We start from the raw sequence: 14,092 nt of genomic DNA, 5'->3' as shown, positions 1-14,092 counted from the left end.
AAATAAGTTAATATTTTTTTACAAAAGCGTTCTGACCTTCCTCAGTGTTTCAGAGGCTTCTTAGGGCTATTGTCTACATGGCCTGGTCATTGCCCATCAGATGTCTCCTGAAATCCGGTCAGCATGGTGGTGGCATAAAGCCACGTATGAGAGTCAAATTTTCAGCTATAGTTGTGGCAAGACAAGATCTAGGGCCTGAGGTCAACTATGAGGAAGGAGCTGCCCAATCCCAGAAATCCAATGTTTTCTCCCTTCCAGGCCTGGGCCTGGGTCCAGGCTGAGCTGAACCTCTCCCATCAGGACCCAGCAGTGAACTCTTTAGGCTAGTTGGCACCACAGCTGGGATCTTGACCCAGGCTCTCTGGTGGCAGAGTCTTGCTCTGATTAAAGCTTTGAGGTCAGTTGGCAGAGAAAGGATGGGGTATTGGGGGATGTGTGGGCTCAGGTCAGCTCTAAGCCCTCACCCCACCTCCTCGGTGCCCCAGCCTCCCACCGAGTCCTGCCACCCCTCTTTAGCATGCTACTGCTACTGCTGCTAACTCACTTCAGTCGGGTCCGACACTGTGTGACCCCATAGACGGTGGGCTGCCTATCCCCCATCCCTGGGATTCTCCAGGCAAGAACACTGGAGTGGGTTGCCATTTCCTTCTCCAATGCAGGAAAGTGAAAAGCAAAAGTGAAGTCGGTCAGTTGTGTCCAACTCTTAGTGACCCCATGGACTGCAGCCTACCAGGCTCCTCTGTCCATGGGATTTTCCAGGCAAGAGTACTGGGGTGGGGTGCCATTGCCTTCTCCGCTCTTTAGCATGACCTCTCCTTTAAGTCCTTCAACTGCCCCCTCACCTGCACCAGTGGCCCCTGATAGCCCTACTTAGTCCACTGGGACCCCACCCCTCATGGCAACAGCTCCCTGAAGAGGGCTGGGCCCCTGATCCCAGCTGTGGCTATCAAGTTCCTTCCTGAGGACTTTGGAATCCATGGGGGCATGTTTGATCACACCATTACAGCCTTTTTGTCCTGGGGCTAGACCTGTATTCTGTGGAGTCTAACCTTGAAAGCAGTTCTGTGCCGCCTGCACCTGGGAGCACAAGCAGCTTGACTGCAGACAGAGAGGAGGGAGGGGACTTCCCTGGTGGTCCAGTGGTTAAGAATCCACCTGCCAATGAAAAAAACGGGTTGGATCCCTGGTCTGGGAAGATCACATGCCGTGAAGCAACCAGGCCTGTGGGCCCCCACGACTGAGCCCGAGTTCTAGAGCCCATGAGCCTCAATTGCTGAAGCCCACATGCCTGGGTGTCACAACTAGAGAGTACCCTCTGCTCGCCGCAATTAGAGAAAGCGCAGGCATGGCAATACAGGCCCAGTGCAGCCAAGATTAATAAACAAACGAAAGAGGAGGAACGAAGAGTGAGGAAGCAGCCATGTCTCTAGGGCTCTTTAGTTCACAATCCCTGACTTTCCAAGGCCAAGAAGGTCCCTTCTACTTGCCTGCTCTGGATTCTGTGAGATATCCCTCTATTTGTAGAACAATTCTTACTTTTAGCTCAAACTAGCTCAAGTGGGTCTCTTTTCCTTGCAACCAAAGATCGTCAGGTAGAGGGTAAGAGCTCCAAACTGGGGAAACATTTAATTCTTCATCTTCAAGTTTTGAGAATAAAAAGAGGCAATATTACTGATGACATTTGGACTATAGGTATAAACTGGGATAACACATGCAAACCGGGACATGTGGTTCCCCTATCTGTAAGTTAAAAGAAAAACACACAGATCATTCTCATCTCATTTTGTGCTTCAAAGGCCATCTGGGAGGGCATATTAGGCGTGGGTTGTCATTCTTCTCTCTGAGACAAACCCGTGGCAGGAAGCTGGTCCAAGGTGGTGGTGGGGGTGGGGTGGGGCTGGGGTGGAGGTGGGAGAGGGCTCATGGACACGTTTTCCTGAACGGTTGACAGAAAGCTGATTCTGGCTGTTGAAGAAGGTCAGGGTTGTGTTTCCTTTCCTTTCTTCTTGATAGATGAATGGGAAAAGGCCTGCTCTTTGATATTGGATTTTCCAAGGCCAAGAGATTCGATGCCATTCCAGGAATGTACTGTTTTGTGGGCGGGACAGTGGGCAAGGACCTGAGGGAAGGAGTCGAGGGAGGCTTCAGAACAGCTCAAGTAGCCAGATGGCTGGAGGTGTGGAGAGCTATAAGTGGCGGGGCCGGGGCCTCTGCCTGGGTCTCCAGCCATGGTCCTCGCAGGGCTGCTGCTGCTGCTCACCCTGCTAGCTGGCGCTCACCTGCTATGGGGCCGGTGGAAGCTCAGAAACCTCCACCTCCCACCTCTGGTCCCCGGCTTCCTGCACCTGCTGCAGCCCAACCTCCCCATCCATCTGCTGAGCCTGACTCAGAAACTCGGGCCTGTCTACAGGCTTCGCCTTGGGCTGCAAGGTGAGGGTCTGCCTCCTTCCTGGCCCACAACAGTGAGGAGGGTTGGGGGTGTGCTTTCCTGCTGACTTCCTGCTTTTCCTACCACTCTCCCCGCCAGAGGTGGTGGTGCTGAACTCCAAGAGGACCATTGAGGAGGCTATGATCAGGAAGTGGGTGGACTTTGCCGGCAGACCCCAGATACCATCCTGTAAGGGGTTGCTTGAGGGGAGAAGCAGGGCTTTGGGAAGCAGGGGAGGTTCAGGCCTGTGGCTTCCTTGGTCAAGTCGACCCTCCCACCCCCAACCCCTACTCGCAGACAAGTTGGTGTCTCAGCGCTGCCAGGACATCTCTCTGGGGGACTACTCTCTGCTCTGGAAGGCCCACAAGAAACTCACCCGCTCAGCCTTGCTGCTGGGCACCCGCAGCTCCATGGAGCCCTGGGTGGACCAGCTGACCCAGGAGTTCTGCGAGGTGAGCCTGGACTCCCACAGTTAGCCCAGGTCAGCTTCACCCTCCTGGAAGGCCCTCTATTTTTTTTCCACTTATATTACCCAAAGCATGTGGCATCTAGTTCCCTCACCAAGGATCGAACCTGGGCCCCCTGCATTAGGAGCAGAGAATTCAGCCTCTCGACCACCAGGGACATACCAGGTCCCTCCCTATTTAGTTCATGCTCTTTCTCTTCAGCGCATGAGAGTCCAGGCCGGTGCCCCCGTGACCATCCAGAAGGAATTCTCTCTGCTTACCTGCAGCATCATCTGTTACCTCACTTTTGGAAACAAGGTCAAGGCTCTCTTGCCCTCCCATATGCCTGCCCCCCTCCCCCCACCCCCCGCAACCCCTCCCTGATCCTCTCCTGGTTCTGCACTGAAAGGATGTCCTTCTTTTCTGGCAGGAGGACACCTTAGTACATGCCTTTCACGACTGTGTTCAGGACTTGATGAAGACCTGGGACCACTGGTCCATCCAGATTTTGGACATGGTTCCTTTTCTCAGGGTGAGGAGGCGCAGCCCCGACATGCCTGGTCCTGGGAGAAAGGGTGGGGATGGGGAACAGGCTTCCTTGCCAGCAGCTACACCTTCTTACTCTCTGCCCCAGTTCTTCCCCAACCCTGGGCTCTGGAGGCTGAAGCAGGCCATAGAGAACAGGGACCACATGGTGGAGAAGCAGCTGACGCGCCACAAGGTGGGAATCGTGCGTGGACCGGGGTCCTCCTCGGTTGGCAGCGGTGACGCTACTGGCCAGAGCCAGGCAGCTTCTGGGCCATCCCTGTGGTCCTGGACCCATGGCACCCTCTAAACACTCTCCCCAAGCCAGGCACTCAGGCCAGCTGGTCCTCCCCTCCCCAGGAGAGCATGGTGGCCGGCCAGTGGAGGGATATGACGGACTACATGCTCCAGGGGGTAGGGAGGCAAAGAGTAGAAGAGGGCCCGGGACAGCTCCTGGAAGGACACGTGCACATGTCTGTGGTGGACCTTTTCATCGGGGGCACTGAAACCACGGCGAGCACCCTCTCCTGGGCTGTGGCGTTCCTACTTCACCACCCCGAGGTATGCCCTGGAGGAGGCAAAGGGATCCTTCCTGGCAGCCTGGCCAGGGTGGTGGGAACCTAGCTCACTGGTGGCGATGCAGGCTGTGTTGTGGGGTGTAGGACTGGGTGGGTCAGTGGGGTTTGCCTGGGTTCTTCTACTCGGCACATAGTTTCATGTGAGTTCCTCCAGGGAATGGTGAAAGTTTCGGCTTCCCTAGTGGCTCAGATGGTAAAGCATCTGCCTGTAATGCAGGAGACCTAGGTTGGACCCCTGGCTGGGAAAGATGCCCTGAAGAAGAGAATGGCAACCCATTCTAGTACTCTTGCCTGGAGAATTCCATGGACAGAGGAGTCTGGAGGGTTACAGTCCATGAGTTTGCAAAGAGTGGGACATGATGAGTGACTGACTCACACACACACACACACACACACACACACACACACACACACACATATACATAGAGACACACATGGTGGAGGTTGGCAGCTGGGGGCTGGCCAGTGACAGGATTGGGGCTCCATTTCCCAGATTCAGCGCCGCCTTCAGGAGGAGTTGGATCGCGAGCTGGGCCCCGGAGCCTCATGCTCCCGAGTCACTTACAAGGACCGCGCTCGGCTGCCTCTGCTCAACGCCACCATCGCGGAGGTGCTGCGCCTGCGGCCGGTCGTGCCCCTGGCCTTGCCTCACCGCACCACGCGGCCTAGCAGGTGACTTCGGAGGCCTAGGGATGAACGGCCAAGGCCCCAGCGGGGCCTCGGCGGGCCTCTAACTTAACCCTAACCCTCAGCATCTTCGGCTACGACATCCCTGAGGGCATGGTCGTTATCCCCAACCTCCAAGGTGCCCACCTGGACGAGACCGTCTGGGAGCAGCCGCACGAGTTCCGGCCGGGTGTGTGGCGGGGCGGGTGCCCGCGATCGGAGCGGGGGTCGGGGGGCGGGGGGCGGGTGCCGGGCGTGGGGGGGCGGGGGCGGGGGCGTGGCGGCGCAGCGGGGGCCGGAGGCCGGCAGCCCCTGAGACCCGGATCGGTCCTTCCGCCCGCCCGCAGACCGCTTCCTGGAGCCGGGCGCGAACCCCAGCGCGCTGGCATTTGGCTGCGGGGCGCGCGTGTGCCTGGGCGAGTCGCTGGCGCGCCTGGAGCTCTTCGTGGTGCTCCTGCGACTGCTGCAGGCCTTCACGCTGCTGCCGCCGCCCGTGGGCGCCCTGCCGTCGCTGCAGCCGGATCCCTACTGCGGTGTCAACCTCAAGGTCCAGCCTTTCCAGGTGCGGCTGCAGCCCCGGGGGGTGGAGGCCGGGGCCTGGGAGAGCGCCAGTGCCCAGTGATGGGGGAGGAGTGGGTGGGAGGACTCGGCCAGTCACGTGCCTCGGTGTCTCCTTTTATTGCTCCCGTACAAACCCTTGCCCTCCCCCCTGTAAACATGGTGCTGTGAGATCGCGGGTGGAGAAGGCTTCCGCTGGTGGCTTGATGGTCAAGGTGGCCCCTGGCTCTTCTCTCGGCGCAACCCCTCAGTGCTCGGCAGTCATGGTGGGGCGCTGGAGGGGTGAGCGGCGGCTCAGCCTCCCCTGCCCAGGGGCCGGTAGCTTCTTGGTCTCAGCTTCATTTCCGTGAAGGGCACTGAGAAATCGAAGCCCTTCCAGTAGTACCAGCTCACTCCCTGGGAAGGGGGTTGTTGGGAGAGAGTATTAGACGTTCAGCTCCCACCTGCCCTCCCCTCTGGGGAGATGGTTCCAGAAATCAACCAGCCATTCTCCCTGACTCCCCTTTTCCTTTTAAACCCTCAACTGCAAAGGACTAAAGCAGAATCCTGAGCCGTCCCTTTACATCCAATAAATCATCTCCTCCTCAAGATAACTTGGTGAGATTGACATTGTTCCATTTCACAGGCGAGAGCCCTGAAGCGCTGAGCCATTCAGTAACTTATCACACTGTGTATCACAGACACCCAGGCAGGTGGAGCCCCAAGGACCCCCAGCTTGGTGTGGCCCCCCAGACCTCTCACCTGGTGGTCCACTGTGCTCCCATAAAGCCCGTTGAGGTTGGCATAGTGGCAGTTCCTGTACCACCAGGCCCCTCGGTAAGAGACGGCACAAGAGATGAGCAAGTTGTTGGGGTCTCGGTCCCGGGCAGAGAAGACACTGCCACTGTGGTAGCTCATGGAATCCCCTGGTAGGGCGTGGAAGGAGCAGTGAGGTCCTTTCCTCTCCTCTCCTGGCTCTCCCTGCCCGCCCCCCAGACTGAGCCCTCACCTGCGGTGCCATGGTAGCCTTCCAGGTGGAGGCGGTAGTACTCATCGGCGGAGTCCACTTGGAAGGAGTCGTACTGGGCAAACACAGCCTCGTCCCCAGCCCGCAGGTCCACGCGCAAGGAGTAGTCGCCGGCTTTGGTCAGGCTGTGCAGGGCCTCATTGCCTGTGGGTGCGGAGTTTGTGCTCGTGGGGCAGTGTGAGTCCACAGGGCCCCAATCCCTTCCCTGGTCCCCCAATTCCTGTGAGACACTCACCCAGCCAGAACTCCCCAGAGATATTCCCAAAACCATGGGCGTAGTCCTCCCAGTCCCTCCAGAAGTCCGTTTTTCCATCCATGCGGCGCTGGAATACCTGGAAAGTAGGTGGAGGTATTGTTAGCCTGTGGCTCCCGGCCTGGCAACCCCTCCTGGTACAGACCCCATGGGCTTCTGACTGCCACGCACCAGCCAGCCACCCCCATCGGTCTCCATGTCACAAAACACGTTCAGGGGTCGCTCGCGGTTGCCATTGAGGAAGATGGTGGTGGTCCTTGATGTGCTGACCCCGTTCTGCATCTCCTCCCCACAGTCCCGGGGGAAGGGGATCCGCAGCCCACCTGGGGAGAGGAGTGAGGGGCCAGTTCTTTATCCAGATCCTAGACCGATCCTAGACCCCCGCTACCCAATCATCCCCCAGACTCAGGTCCCAGGGCCCGAGTACCAGTGGTGAAGGAAGTGGACACGGGGGGAGTGAAGCTGTCGCCCCACATGGCCCGGAGCCATGTGCTGTAGGGGGTGGAAGGAAAGAGGCCGCGGAGCTGGTGAGAGGTGACCCCTCCTGGGAGCAGGATCTCCTACGGAACAGACAAGGGGCGGTCAAAGGAGAGGAAGGTGGCGCCCACCCCCAGAAGCAGAGGCAGCCTCTCTGGACCAGAACCCAGGGAGGGAGCTGGCCTGAGGAGCAGGGCTTGGGGAACCTGGGTCTGTCCCCCTGGGGTGTTGAAGCTGAGCAGGTAACCAGTTGGGGAGACTTCAGGTGCCGTCCAAGTGAGCAGGGCTGTGCGGGGGGTCACTTCCTTGGCTTCCAAGTCCTGGGGTGCCTCCAACCCTGAGAGCGGGAGGAAGAGAAGATGGAGATGAGGCTCTTCCTGGCTCTCTTGCTCCCCCACCGCCACCCCGTCCCATGCACCTCAAGGACCACACCTGTGGTGAAGGTGATGCTGGCTGGGGAGGTGAAGTTGGGGCCCCGAAGGCCACGCAAGGTTGCCGTGTAGTTGGTGTGGGTCACCAGGCCCTGCAGGGGGTAGTCCACGGCGCTGCCAGGGGCTGAAGCCTGGAGGGAAGGGGCTGGGAGGGGGCGGGTATCAGCGCTGCCCTGCAGGAGCCCAGCCTGCCCTCTGCTCCCCATCCCTGAGCGAGTACCCCTCTAGAGGCCTCATCCAGCCTCACTCACCCCCTGGGGCTGTGACCTTGACATCATAGGTATCCACCGGGGTCTGGGGGGGCTTCCAGTGCAGCAGGGCGGATTCATCAGTCAGGTTCAGTGCCCGCAGATGGGTGGGGCCATCAGGAACTGGGAGAAGGGTGGCGGGAGGGCGGCGCTCAGAGCTGGTCCTGGCTGCTCTCCCCACCTGTCACCTTCCCAAACTCCGCTGCACCTCTCGTCTGCCATTGGAGCCTCCAACACCCCCGTTCCCCTCCCCTTCCCCATTCACTCTCAACTCCCACCAGTGCCCTCATTTTCTCCCCCTACTTCCTGTCCAGGGTCTCAGTCCCGCTCACCTGTGGTCAGGAAGCCTGTGAGAGGCTCACTCTCCTCAAAGCCACGGACGGAGACCACAGTCACCTCGTATTGAGCTCCTGGGATCAGCCCCTCGAGTTTCTGGGTCCGGCCATCCACCTGCACACTCTGTGGCTCCCCTGGAAACACACAGTGGGCTGGGAGGTGGGGGCGGCCAGAGAGGCAAGGAGGAATGACGGGATGGGCAGGGTGCAGGGGGAACGAGCAAGGACACAGGCCGAACGGTATTACCTCCATCTGCCAGTTGGTAGGAGACTTTGAAGCCATCCACCCTGGATGTCGGGGGTGTCCAGCTGACCCTGGCTGAGGTCTCCCTGATTTCGCTGAATTGGAGGTCACGGGGGCTCTCTAGAACTGACGGGAAGGATGTGCGTAGGAATGACGACGAGGGCACGGGGTGGGGAGGCTCCTTCTCCCAGGGCCCCACAGCCTCCAGACATGCTCACCACCATCCACCTTTCCTCTGGACTTAGTAATGGAAGCTGCTGTGCAGATTCCAAGCTCTCCACCACTCACCAACTCCCACTCTGGCTGTGGCACTAGGTCCCACCCTACAAAGTACAAGACCCCCACTTTGGGGCAGGGTGCCTATGTGCCCAGGATGGAACCTCACCTGGGCTGAGGGTCCGGGCTGTGCCCTGGATGCTGTCGGCCTTGTGGGGCCCACGCAGCCCGTACAATGTAAGGGTGTATAGGGTCCCTGGATGCAGGTCCCGCAGCACGGCCGAGCGCCGTGTCCCTGGCACCGTCAGCTCCCGCTGCAGCAGGGGACGTAGCTGCGGCTCCAGGGTGCTTGGAGATGGGACTCCGAAGCGGAGCAGGAAGGAGTCGAAGGCCTCGGGTGGGGCCTCCCAGTTGAGCCTCAGTGAACTCGTGGTCACATCAGTCACCGACAGGTGAGACAGCCTGGGCCCTGGCTCTCCGGGCGTCTGACCCGCAGGAACTGGCCCTGCAGAGTGGGTGGGAGAGAAGGGTTTGGAGACAGAAGCACACCAGCTAGGTGCCCTGCGGCAGGTCCCTTCCTGGCCCTCATTTCCTTTCTGTAAAATGGGGCTAATGAGGGGCTGCCACCCATGATGACAGGTCAGACCCATAATGACAACACGTGTGTAGGGCCAAGGCCTGCCAGAGCGCCCCTTCCTCCCTCCATGGCGCCCTCATGTTCTTTCCCCGTGGGCACCACTTCTGGGCATCCCCTTTCGCCTTCCCAGTCCCAGACTAGAGGCAGCCAAGGCCAGGACACCAGTCCCTCTCTGGGTGGTACCTGTGGTGCCCTCAGCTGAGACGGGCCCCAGGCGCTTCCCTTCGTGGAGGCCGTAGAGGAAGAACTCGTAGGAGGTGCTGGGCTCCAGGCCTGACACGAGGACCTTGTTCTGGTCGCCCCCCACGAGCAAGGCCTGGGGCTGCCCATCTGTGTCCTGATACTGGACCACGAAGGAGTCAAAGGGGCCCTGGACCACGCTCCAGGAGAGGCGCAGGGAGTCCGGGGACACATCCCTCACTGCCAGCACCCCTAGGCGGGGCCCTTCAGGGGGCTTGGGGGCTTCCGTGGCTGCGTGCCAGGGCGCTGGTGTGTCCTCTTCTGGGGCTGTGTGGGAGAAGCCCAGGGAGAAGCTGAGTGCAGGGTAGGGGGTGCAGAGGGGCCCTCCCATTCCATCTCACCTTCCAGAGATGGAGGGGGTCAGGGCTGAGGCTGAGGGGGGCACTTTTCCATCTTGGCCACAGCAGCCAAGTGGAGAGAAGACAGGGACTCAGACTCTCCTAGCATCTTCCTTCTCTTGAATCTGCTGCATCCCTGCTGAGACCCTGACTCCCCCACCCCCCACCCAGACCTCTCTGAGCGCCAGCCCAGTTGCCCCGTGGCCTCTCTGTGGGGCTCCTATGCTGCCTGAATCCTTCACTTGTTTTCTCCTTCTCTGCCCCGAAGTCTCAGCATGCCCCGCTCTAGATGTCTGCACAGCCCTGCTCCCTCCCCAACCCCCAGGGCGGCCTGAGCCATGGCCTGAGGCAGGACTCACTCAGTCCCTCCCTGAGCTCAGGGCACATGGGTCTCCCTGCTGAGAAGGCCTGAGGATGGAACTGGCAGGAGAGCTTGAAGAGCGACTCCCACCAGCCAGGCTGATGCAGGGCTGGAGGGGAGGGTGCGATATTAGGAAGTCTGGAAGGGGAACTCCATCAGTGCAGTCACTCCTGTTGCTCTCTATGCTCCTTGCCTGCCTTGTTTTCCAGTAATTTTCCATTTGAGAAAATGCTCCTGACTCATCCACGGGAGGGGGTTTGCCTTATCCGGGCAAGGCCGCTGCCGGGAGGTAAGAGATGATCCAGTAGGGTGATAGGGAGCAGCTGGCAGCTGTGGGGCTGGGGCTAGGGGGTGGGGAGGGGAGGCGGGAGGTTAGGGACCCTTGCCAGGGCTTTGTCTTTCTGCTTGTCTTGGCTCTGCTTTTGACGGATCCCTCGAACACTGTTCCAAGACTCTTCCTCCTGAGCCCTGGGCAGGGCCCCCTTGCGCCTCCACCTTGACCACTCCTGCCTGACCTGCAGCACAGAGGCCTGGGGACACACACTCAGGCCGGTTTGCAGGGACCAAGCAGCACGGCCTCCTGCTCACCTGTCATTCCCAGGACAGAGGCAGGGCCCAGGCGCTGTCCTCCGAGGAGCCCGTAGAGCAGAAACTTGTATTTCCTGCCAGGCTCCAGGCCCTCTACAGTGAACTCCCTCTGGTCTGCAGCCACAGGCACCATCCGGGGCTGCCCGTCTGTGCCCCTGTACTGGACCACGAAGGAGTCAAAGCGGCCCTGGGCCACCGTCCATGAGAGGCGCAGGGAGTTTGGGGTCTCATCTGTCACTGTCAGCTCCCCCAGGCGGGGTGGGGGCTGTCGTTCCTTCTCCAGGGGGGCTGTGGGGAGAGTGGGGGCGGGGGAGAAAGCCTTAATTAAGAGCTGCCTTTATCTCAGCCCTGGCAACTTCTGGGAGGAGGGAGGGTCCCCCCGCAACCTGGGGAGACAGGCTGTCCCAGCCCTGTCCTTCCAAAGGAGCCCAGTTTCCTCCTCTGGGGGCTACTGCCCAAACTTCTAGTCCCCACTGCCTCCCCTCTGTGATGAGGGCGCAGTAAATGCAGAAAAGATCACCTCAAGAGAGAGGGCAGGCTGGGGTTGCAGGAAGAGCCTCAGTTTCCCCTGACCCCTGGCCCCCAGAGCTGGGAATGTGGCCAGAGCTGAGAAAGGCGCCCAGAGGATGTCTAGGTTGTCAGGGAGATGCTCCCAAACAGTCAGAGCTGGCCCGGGCAGCCAGCCAAGCTCCTGGGCTCCCATCACTGGCCATGACCTCCCCCTGCCTTGCCATCAGCCTGGGCTCTCCTTGCCACCTGCTTCCAGTCGGCACTAACTCCACTAGAGCAGGGTGGCTGGGTGGGGCAGGGGGAGAAGCCAGGGGCAGAGCTGAGAGGACAAAGGACAGAGCGGAACACAAAGGGGACTTGTCTAGGTGGGTGTGGGTGCTGACTGATGAGGGTTGGAGAAGCCTGTATCCAGTCTCCACAGTGAGGGTTTGGGGAAGATAATTATGGAGTCTGAGACCCCCAGGCTCCAACTGGCCATGTGCCCCATCCTTGTCTGGCCAGGGTGACTCATGGTCCTAGAGGTGGGGTAAGGGTCAGTGACCCACCTCCACCCGTTCCTCAAGAGGCTGAGTCATGGTCACAAGACACTAGATTTTTCCATGGTCTTTCTACAGCCAAACCCTCCCATATTTTCCACCTCTTGCCATAGAACTGGAATGGAGGGAAGAGGATGTGAACATTTATTGAGCCCCGTTAGATATTATTCATAACCATTATGCATGTCTGGAAACTGAGGCACAAGGAAAAGAAGTGGCCTGTCCAAGCCCACATAGCTGGCAATCAGAAATTGAACAGAGGTCTGCTTGGCTCCAAAGTCTGAGTTCTTTTTATTATATTGCCAATAAGAGACTGAAGGAAATAAATGCTTAGAACAGTGCCTGGCATTCAGTAGGGACTCAATAAATATTTGCTTTTGGCGTTATGATTGCCATGTCGAAATCCCCGGGGCCAGCTCTGGGGGCTCAGATGAAAGACAACTCTGGAAAAGGCCGCGGGTGGGGGGACCCAGGGCTCACCTGTGCTGCCTTCAGCGGAAATGGGGCCCAGTCGTTTCCTGCCTACCAGCCCATAGAGCAGGAACTTGTATTTCCTATTGGGCTCCAGGCCGGGGACGGTGACCTCGCGCTGGTTGGCAGCCACAGGCACCACGCGGGGCTGCCCGTCCCTGTCCTTGTACTGGACCACGAAGGAGTCGAATTCACCCTCGGGGACTGTCCAGGAGAGGCCCACGGAGTCCGGGGTCACATCTGTCACCGTCAGCTCCCCCAGGCGGGGAGCAGGTTTTGTGTCTGGGACTGGACAAGAGAGAAGTGCATGGAATGTGACAGAAATGAAGCAGGCAGCCTCCTCAGGGTGCTAGGGTCTAGGTGCTGGCTCTGGGTGCTGGGAGGGGGTGACAAAGTCATAGGTCAGGAAGAGGGGAGGCAGAGGAGTAGGGATTAAAGAGGGGCCAGGGAAGAAAACAAGTGTCCCTGGGGATATAGGAGTAGGATGGGAACGAGAGGGTAACTGGGTACTCGGGACTTGGATTTCACTGAACCCCGTAAATAAACGGGTCTGGGGTGTGGAGCATGGAAACGCGAAATTCCACAAGGGAGTGGAGGATGGTCAGTTTAGGATGGTCAGATGGCAAAGGTGGCCTCCAGCCCTCACTCACGAGTCTTTGCATCTGCAGAAACTGGGCCGTGTCGTTTCTCATCCCGGAGTCCGAACAGGAGGAACTTGTACTTGCGGCCGGGGGCCAGACTCGAAACTGTGACCTCTCGGAGGTCTCCAGCCACGGGCACTGCCTGGGGCTGCCCCTGTACATCCTTGTACTGGACCAGGAAGGAGTCAAAGGGCCCCTGCTCCACCGTCCACGAGAGACGCGCTGTGTCCGAGGTCACGACTGCCACCGCCAGCTCCCCTAGGCGGGGTGCCAGGGGACGCTCCGTAGTCAGGGAGGCTGGAACAGAGCAGAGGAGGCTGTGGTCAAGGACAGGACCCTGGGCCAGAAGGGGGCGCTGTTCCCTGGCTGTGAAATGACCATTTGCAGCAAACTCTTCTTAAAACTGCTTCATGTGTCCCAGGCACTGCTGTAGGCAGTTCGCAAACAGTGCATTTAATCCTCACACAGCTGCTGAAGTAGGTGCTTTTATCCTTAGCACCCTTGTTGTGTGGGCATCCGTGGTGCAGAGAGGTTAAGAAACATTTGCAAAATGAGTACCTTCAGAGCAGGATTCAACCTAGGGAACCTGGTTCTCCATCTGTGCGCCAAGCTGCTAAAATGCTTGGTGGCTGAGGAAGCCATACATGAACACCTGAGCAGGTTTGAGGGTCCAGATCATGAAGGAAGGAAGAAAGCGGAAACGTGTGGGGCAGAGGCTACCTGCCGAGCTGACCCCGAGCACACCGTCCATCAATCCTCACGCAATTCGAGCATGGGGTGGGATCCCCAGCACCACGTGAGGAAAGGGAACAGGCCCCATTTGTGAGAAGTGCTGATGTCCCAAAGAGGGAAACACAAGGGCAACAGAGGGAAACCTAGGGTTTGGGGCTTGCTCTCCTACTCACCGGTCACGCCCACGGTGGACGCGGGGCCCACGCGCCGCCCCCCGTGCAGGCCGTACAGGTGCATCTTGTACTTGTGTCCAGGCTCCAGGCCCCCAACGGTCACCTCAGTCTCCTCGCCCCCAACACGCACCACCTGGGGCCCGTCCCTGCCCTTGTACTGGACGGTGAAGGAGTCAAAGTGGCCCTGGGGGACAGTCCAGGAGAGGCTCAGCGAGTCCGGGGAGGATCCTGTCACCGTCAGCTCGCCAAGGAGGGGCTCCTCGGGGGGCTCCGGGGCCTCTGTGCTGGGTTCTGTGGGGCTGGGGGTCTCCTCCATCTCTGTGGGGCTGGGCGTCTCTTCCTCTGCAGCTGAGAAGGAGGGATACACAGAGGGTGAGGCAGGGTCCCCGGGAGATGTCCTTGGGTCTCCTCCCGAGCCATGGTCCCCAGCTGGGGACTCTGAGGTCAGTTCAGA

At 59.4% G+C, this 14,092-nt stretch overlaps 2 protein-coding genes across 5 annotated transcripts in view; one reads left to right on the top strand and one right to left on the bottom strand.

The window, feature by feature from the left end:
• Positions 1 to 1,014: 1,014 nt before the first annotated feature.
• Positions 1,015 to 5,794, top strand: CYP21A2 (cytochrome P450 family 21 subfamily A member 2). Of its 4 annotated transcripts, NM_001013596.1 has the most exon segments (10): positions 2,229 to 2,430; positions 2,528 to 2,617; positions 2,726 to 2,880; positions 3,097 to 3,192; positions 3,305 to 3,406; positions 3,509 to 3,595; positions 3,760 to 3,960; positions 4,471 to 4,649; positions 4,730 to 4,833; positions 4,991 to 5,265. In NM_001013596.1, coding segments are annotated over 10 exon segments (1,491 nt in total).
• TNXB (tenascin XB) overlaps positions 5,298 to 14,092 on the bottom strand; it is a 56,304-nt gene continuing 47,509 nt past the window's right edge. Inside the window, exons 26-42 of the mRNA NM_174703.3 lie at positions 13,639 to 13,986; positions 12,743 to 13,030; positions 12,102 to 12,380; positions 10,576 to 10,863; positions 9,232 to 9,555; positions 8,581 to 8,916; positions 8,199 to 8,321; positions 7,949 to 8,086; positions 7,620 to 7,739; positions 7,370 to 7,513; positions 7,144 to 7,274; positions 6,888 to 7,020; positions 6,632 to 6,783; positions 6,443 to 6,539; positions 6,190 to 6,351; positions 5,943 to 6,106; positions 5,298 to 5,597 (exon numbers count right to left, since the gene is read on the bottom strand). Of these exons, the coding sequence (NP_777128.2) occupies positions 5,496 to 5,597; positions 5,943 to 6,106; positions 6,190 to 6,351; positions 6,443 to 6,539; positions 6,632 to 6,783; positions 6,888 to 7,020; positions 7,144 to 7,274; positions 7,370 to 7,513; positions 7,620 to 7,739; positions 7,949 to 8,086; positions 8,199 to 8,321; positions 8,581 to 8,916; positions 9,232 to 9,555; positions 10,576 to 10,863; positions 12,102 to 12,380; positions 12,743 to 13,030; positions 13,639 to 13,986 (3,329 nt within the window). The 3' untranslated portion in view covers positions 5,298 to 5,495. The remainder of the gene's footprint in view (positions 5,598 to 5,942; positions 6,107 to 6,189; positions 6,352 to 6,442; positions 6,540 to 6,631; positions 6,784 to 6,887; positions 7,021 to 7,143; positions 7,275 to 7,369; positions 7,514 to 7,619; positions 7,740 to 7,948; positions 8,087 to 8,198; positions 8,322 to 8,580; positions 8,917 to 9,231; positions 9,556 to 10,575; positions 10,864 to 12,101; positions 12,381 to 12,742; positions 13,031 to 13,638; positions 13,987 to 14,092) is intronic.

The sequence above is a fragment of the Bos taurus genome, chromosome 23, assembly GCF_002263795.3.
Source record: "Bos taurus isolate L1 Dominette 01449 registration number 42190680 breed Hereford chromosome 23, ARS-UCD2.0, whole genome shotgun sequence".
NCBI lineage: Eukaryota > Metazoa > Chordata > Mammalia > Artiodactyla > Bovidae > Bos > Bos taurus.
Note: the sequence above shows the minus strand (reverse complement) of the source record. Positions and strands in the feature narration are given on the sequence as shown.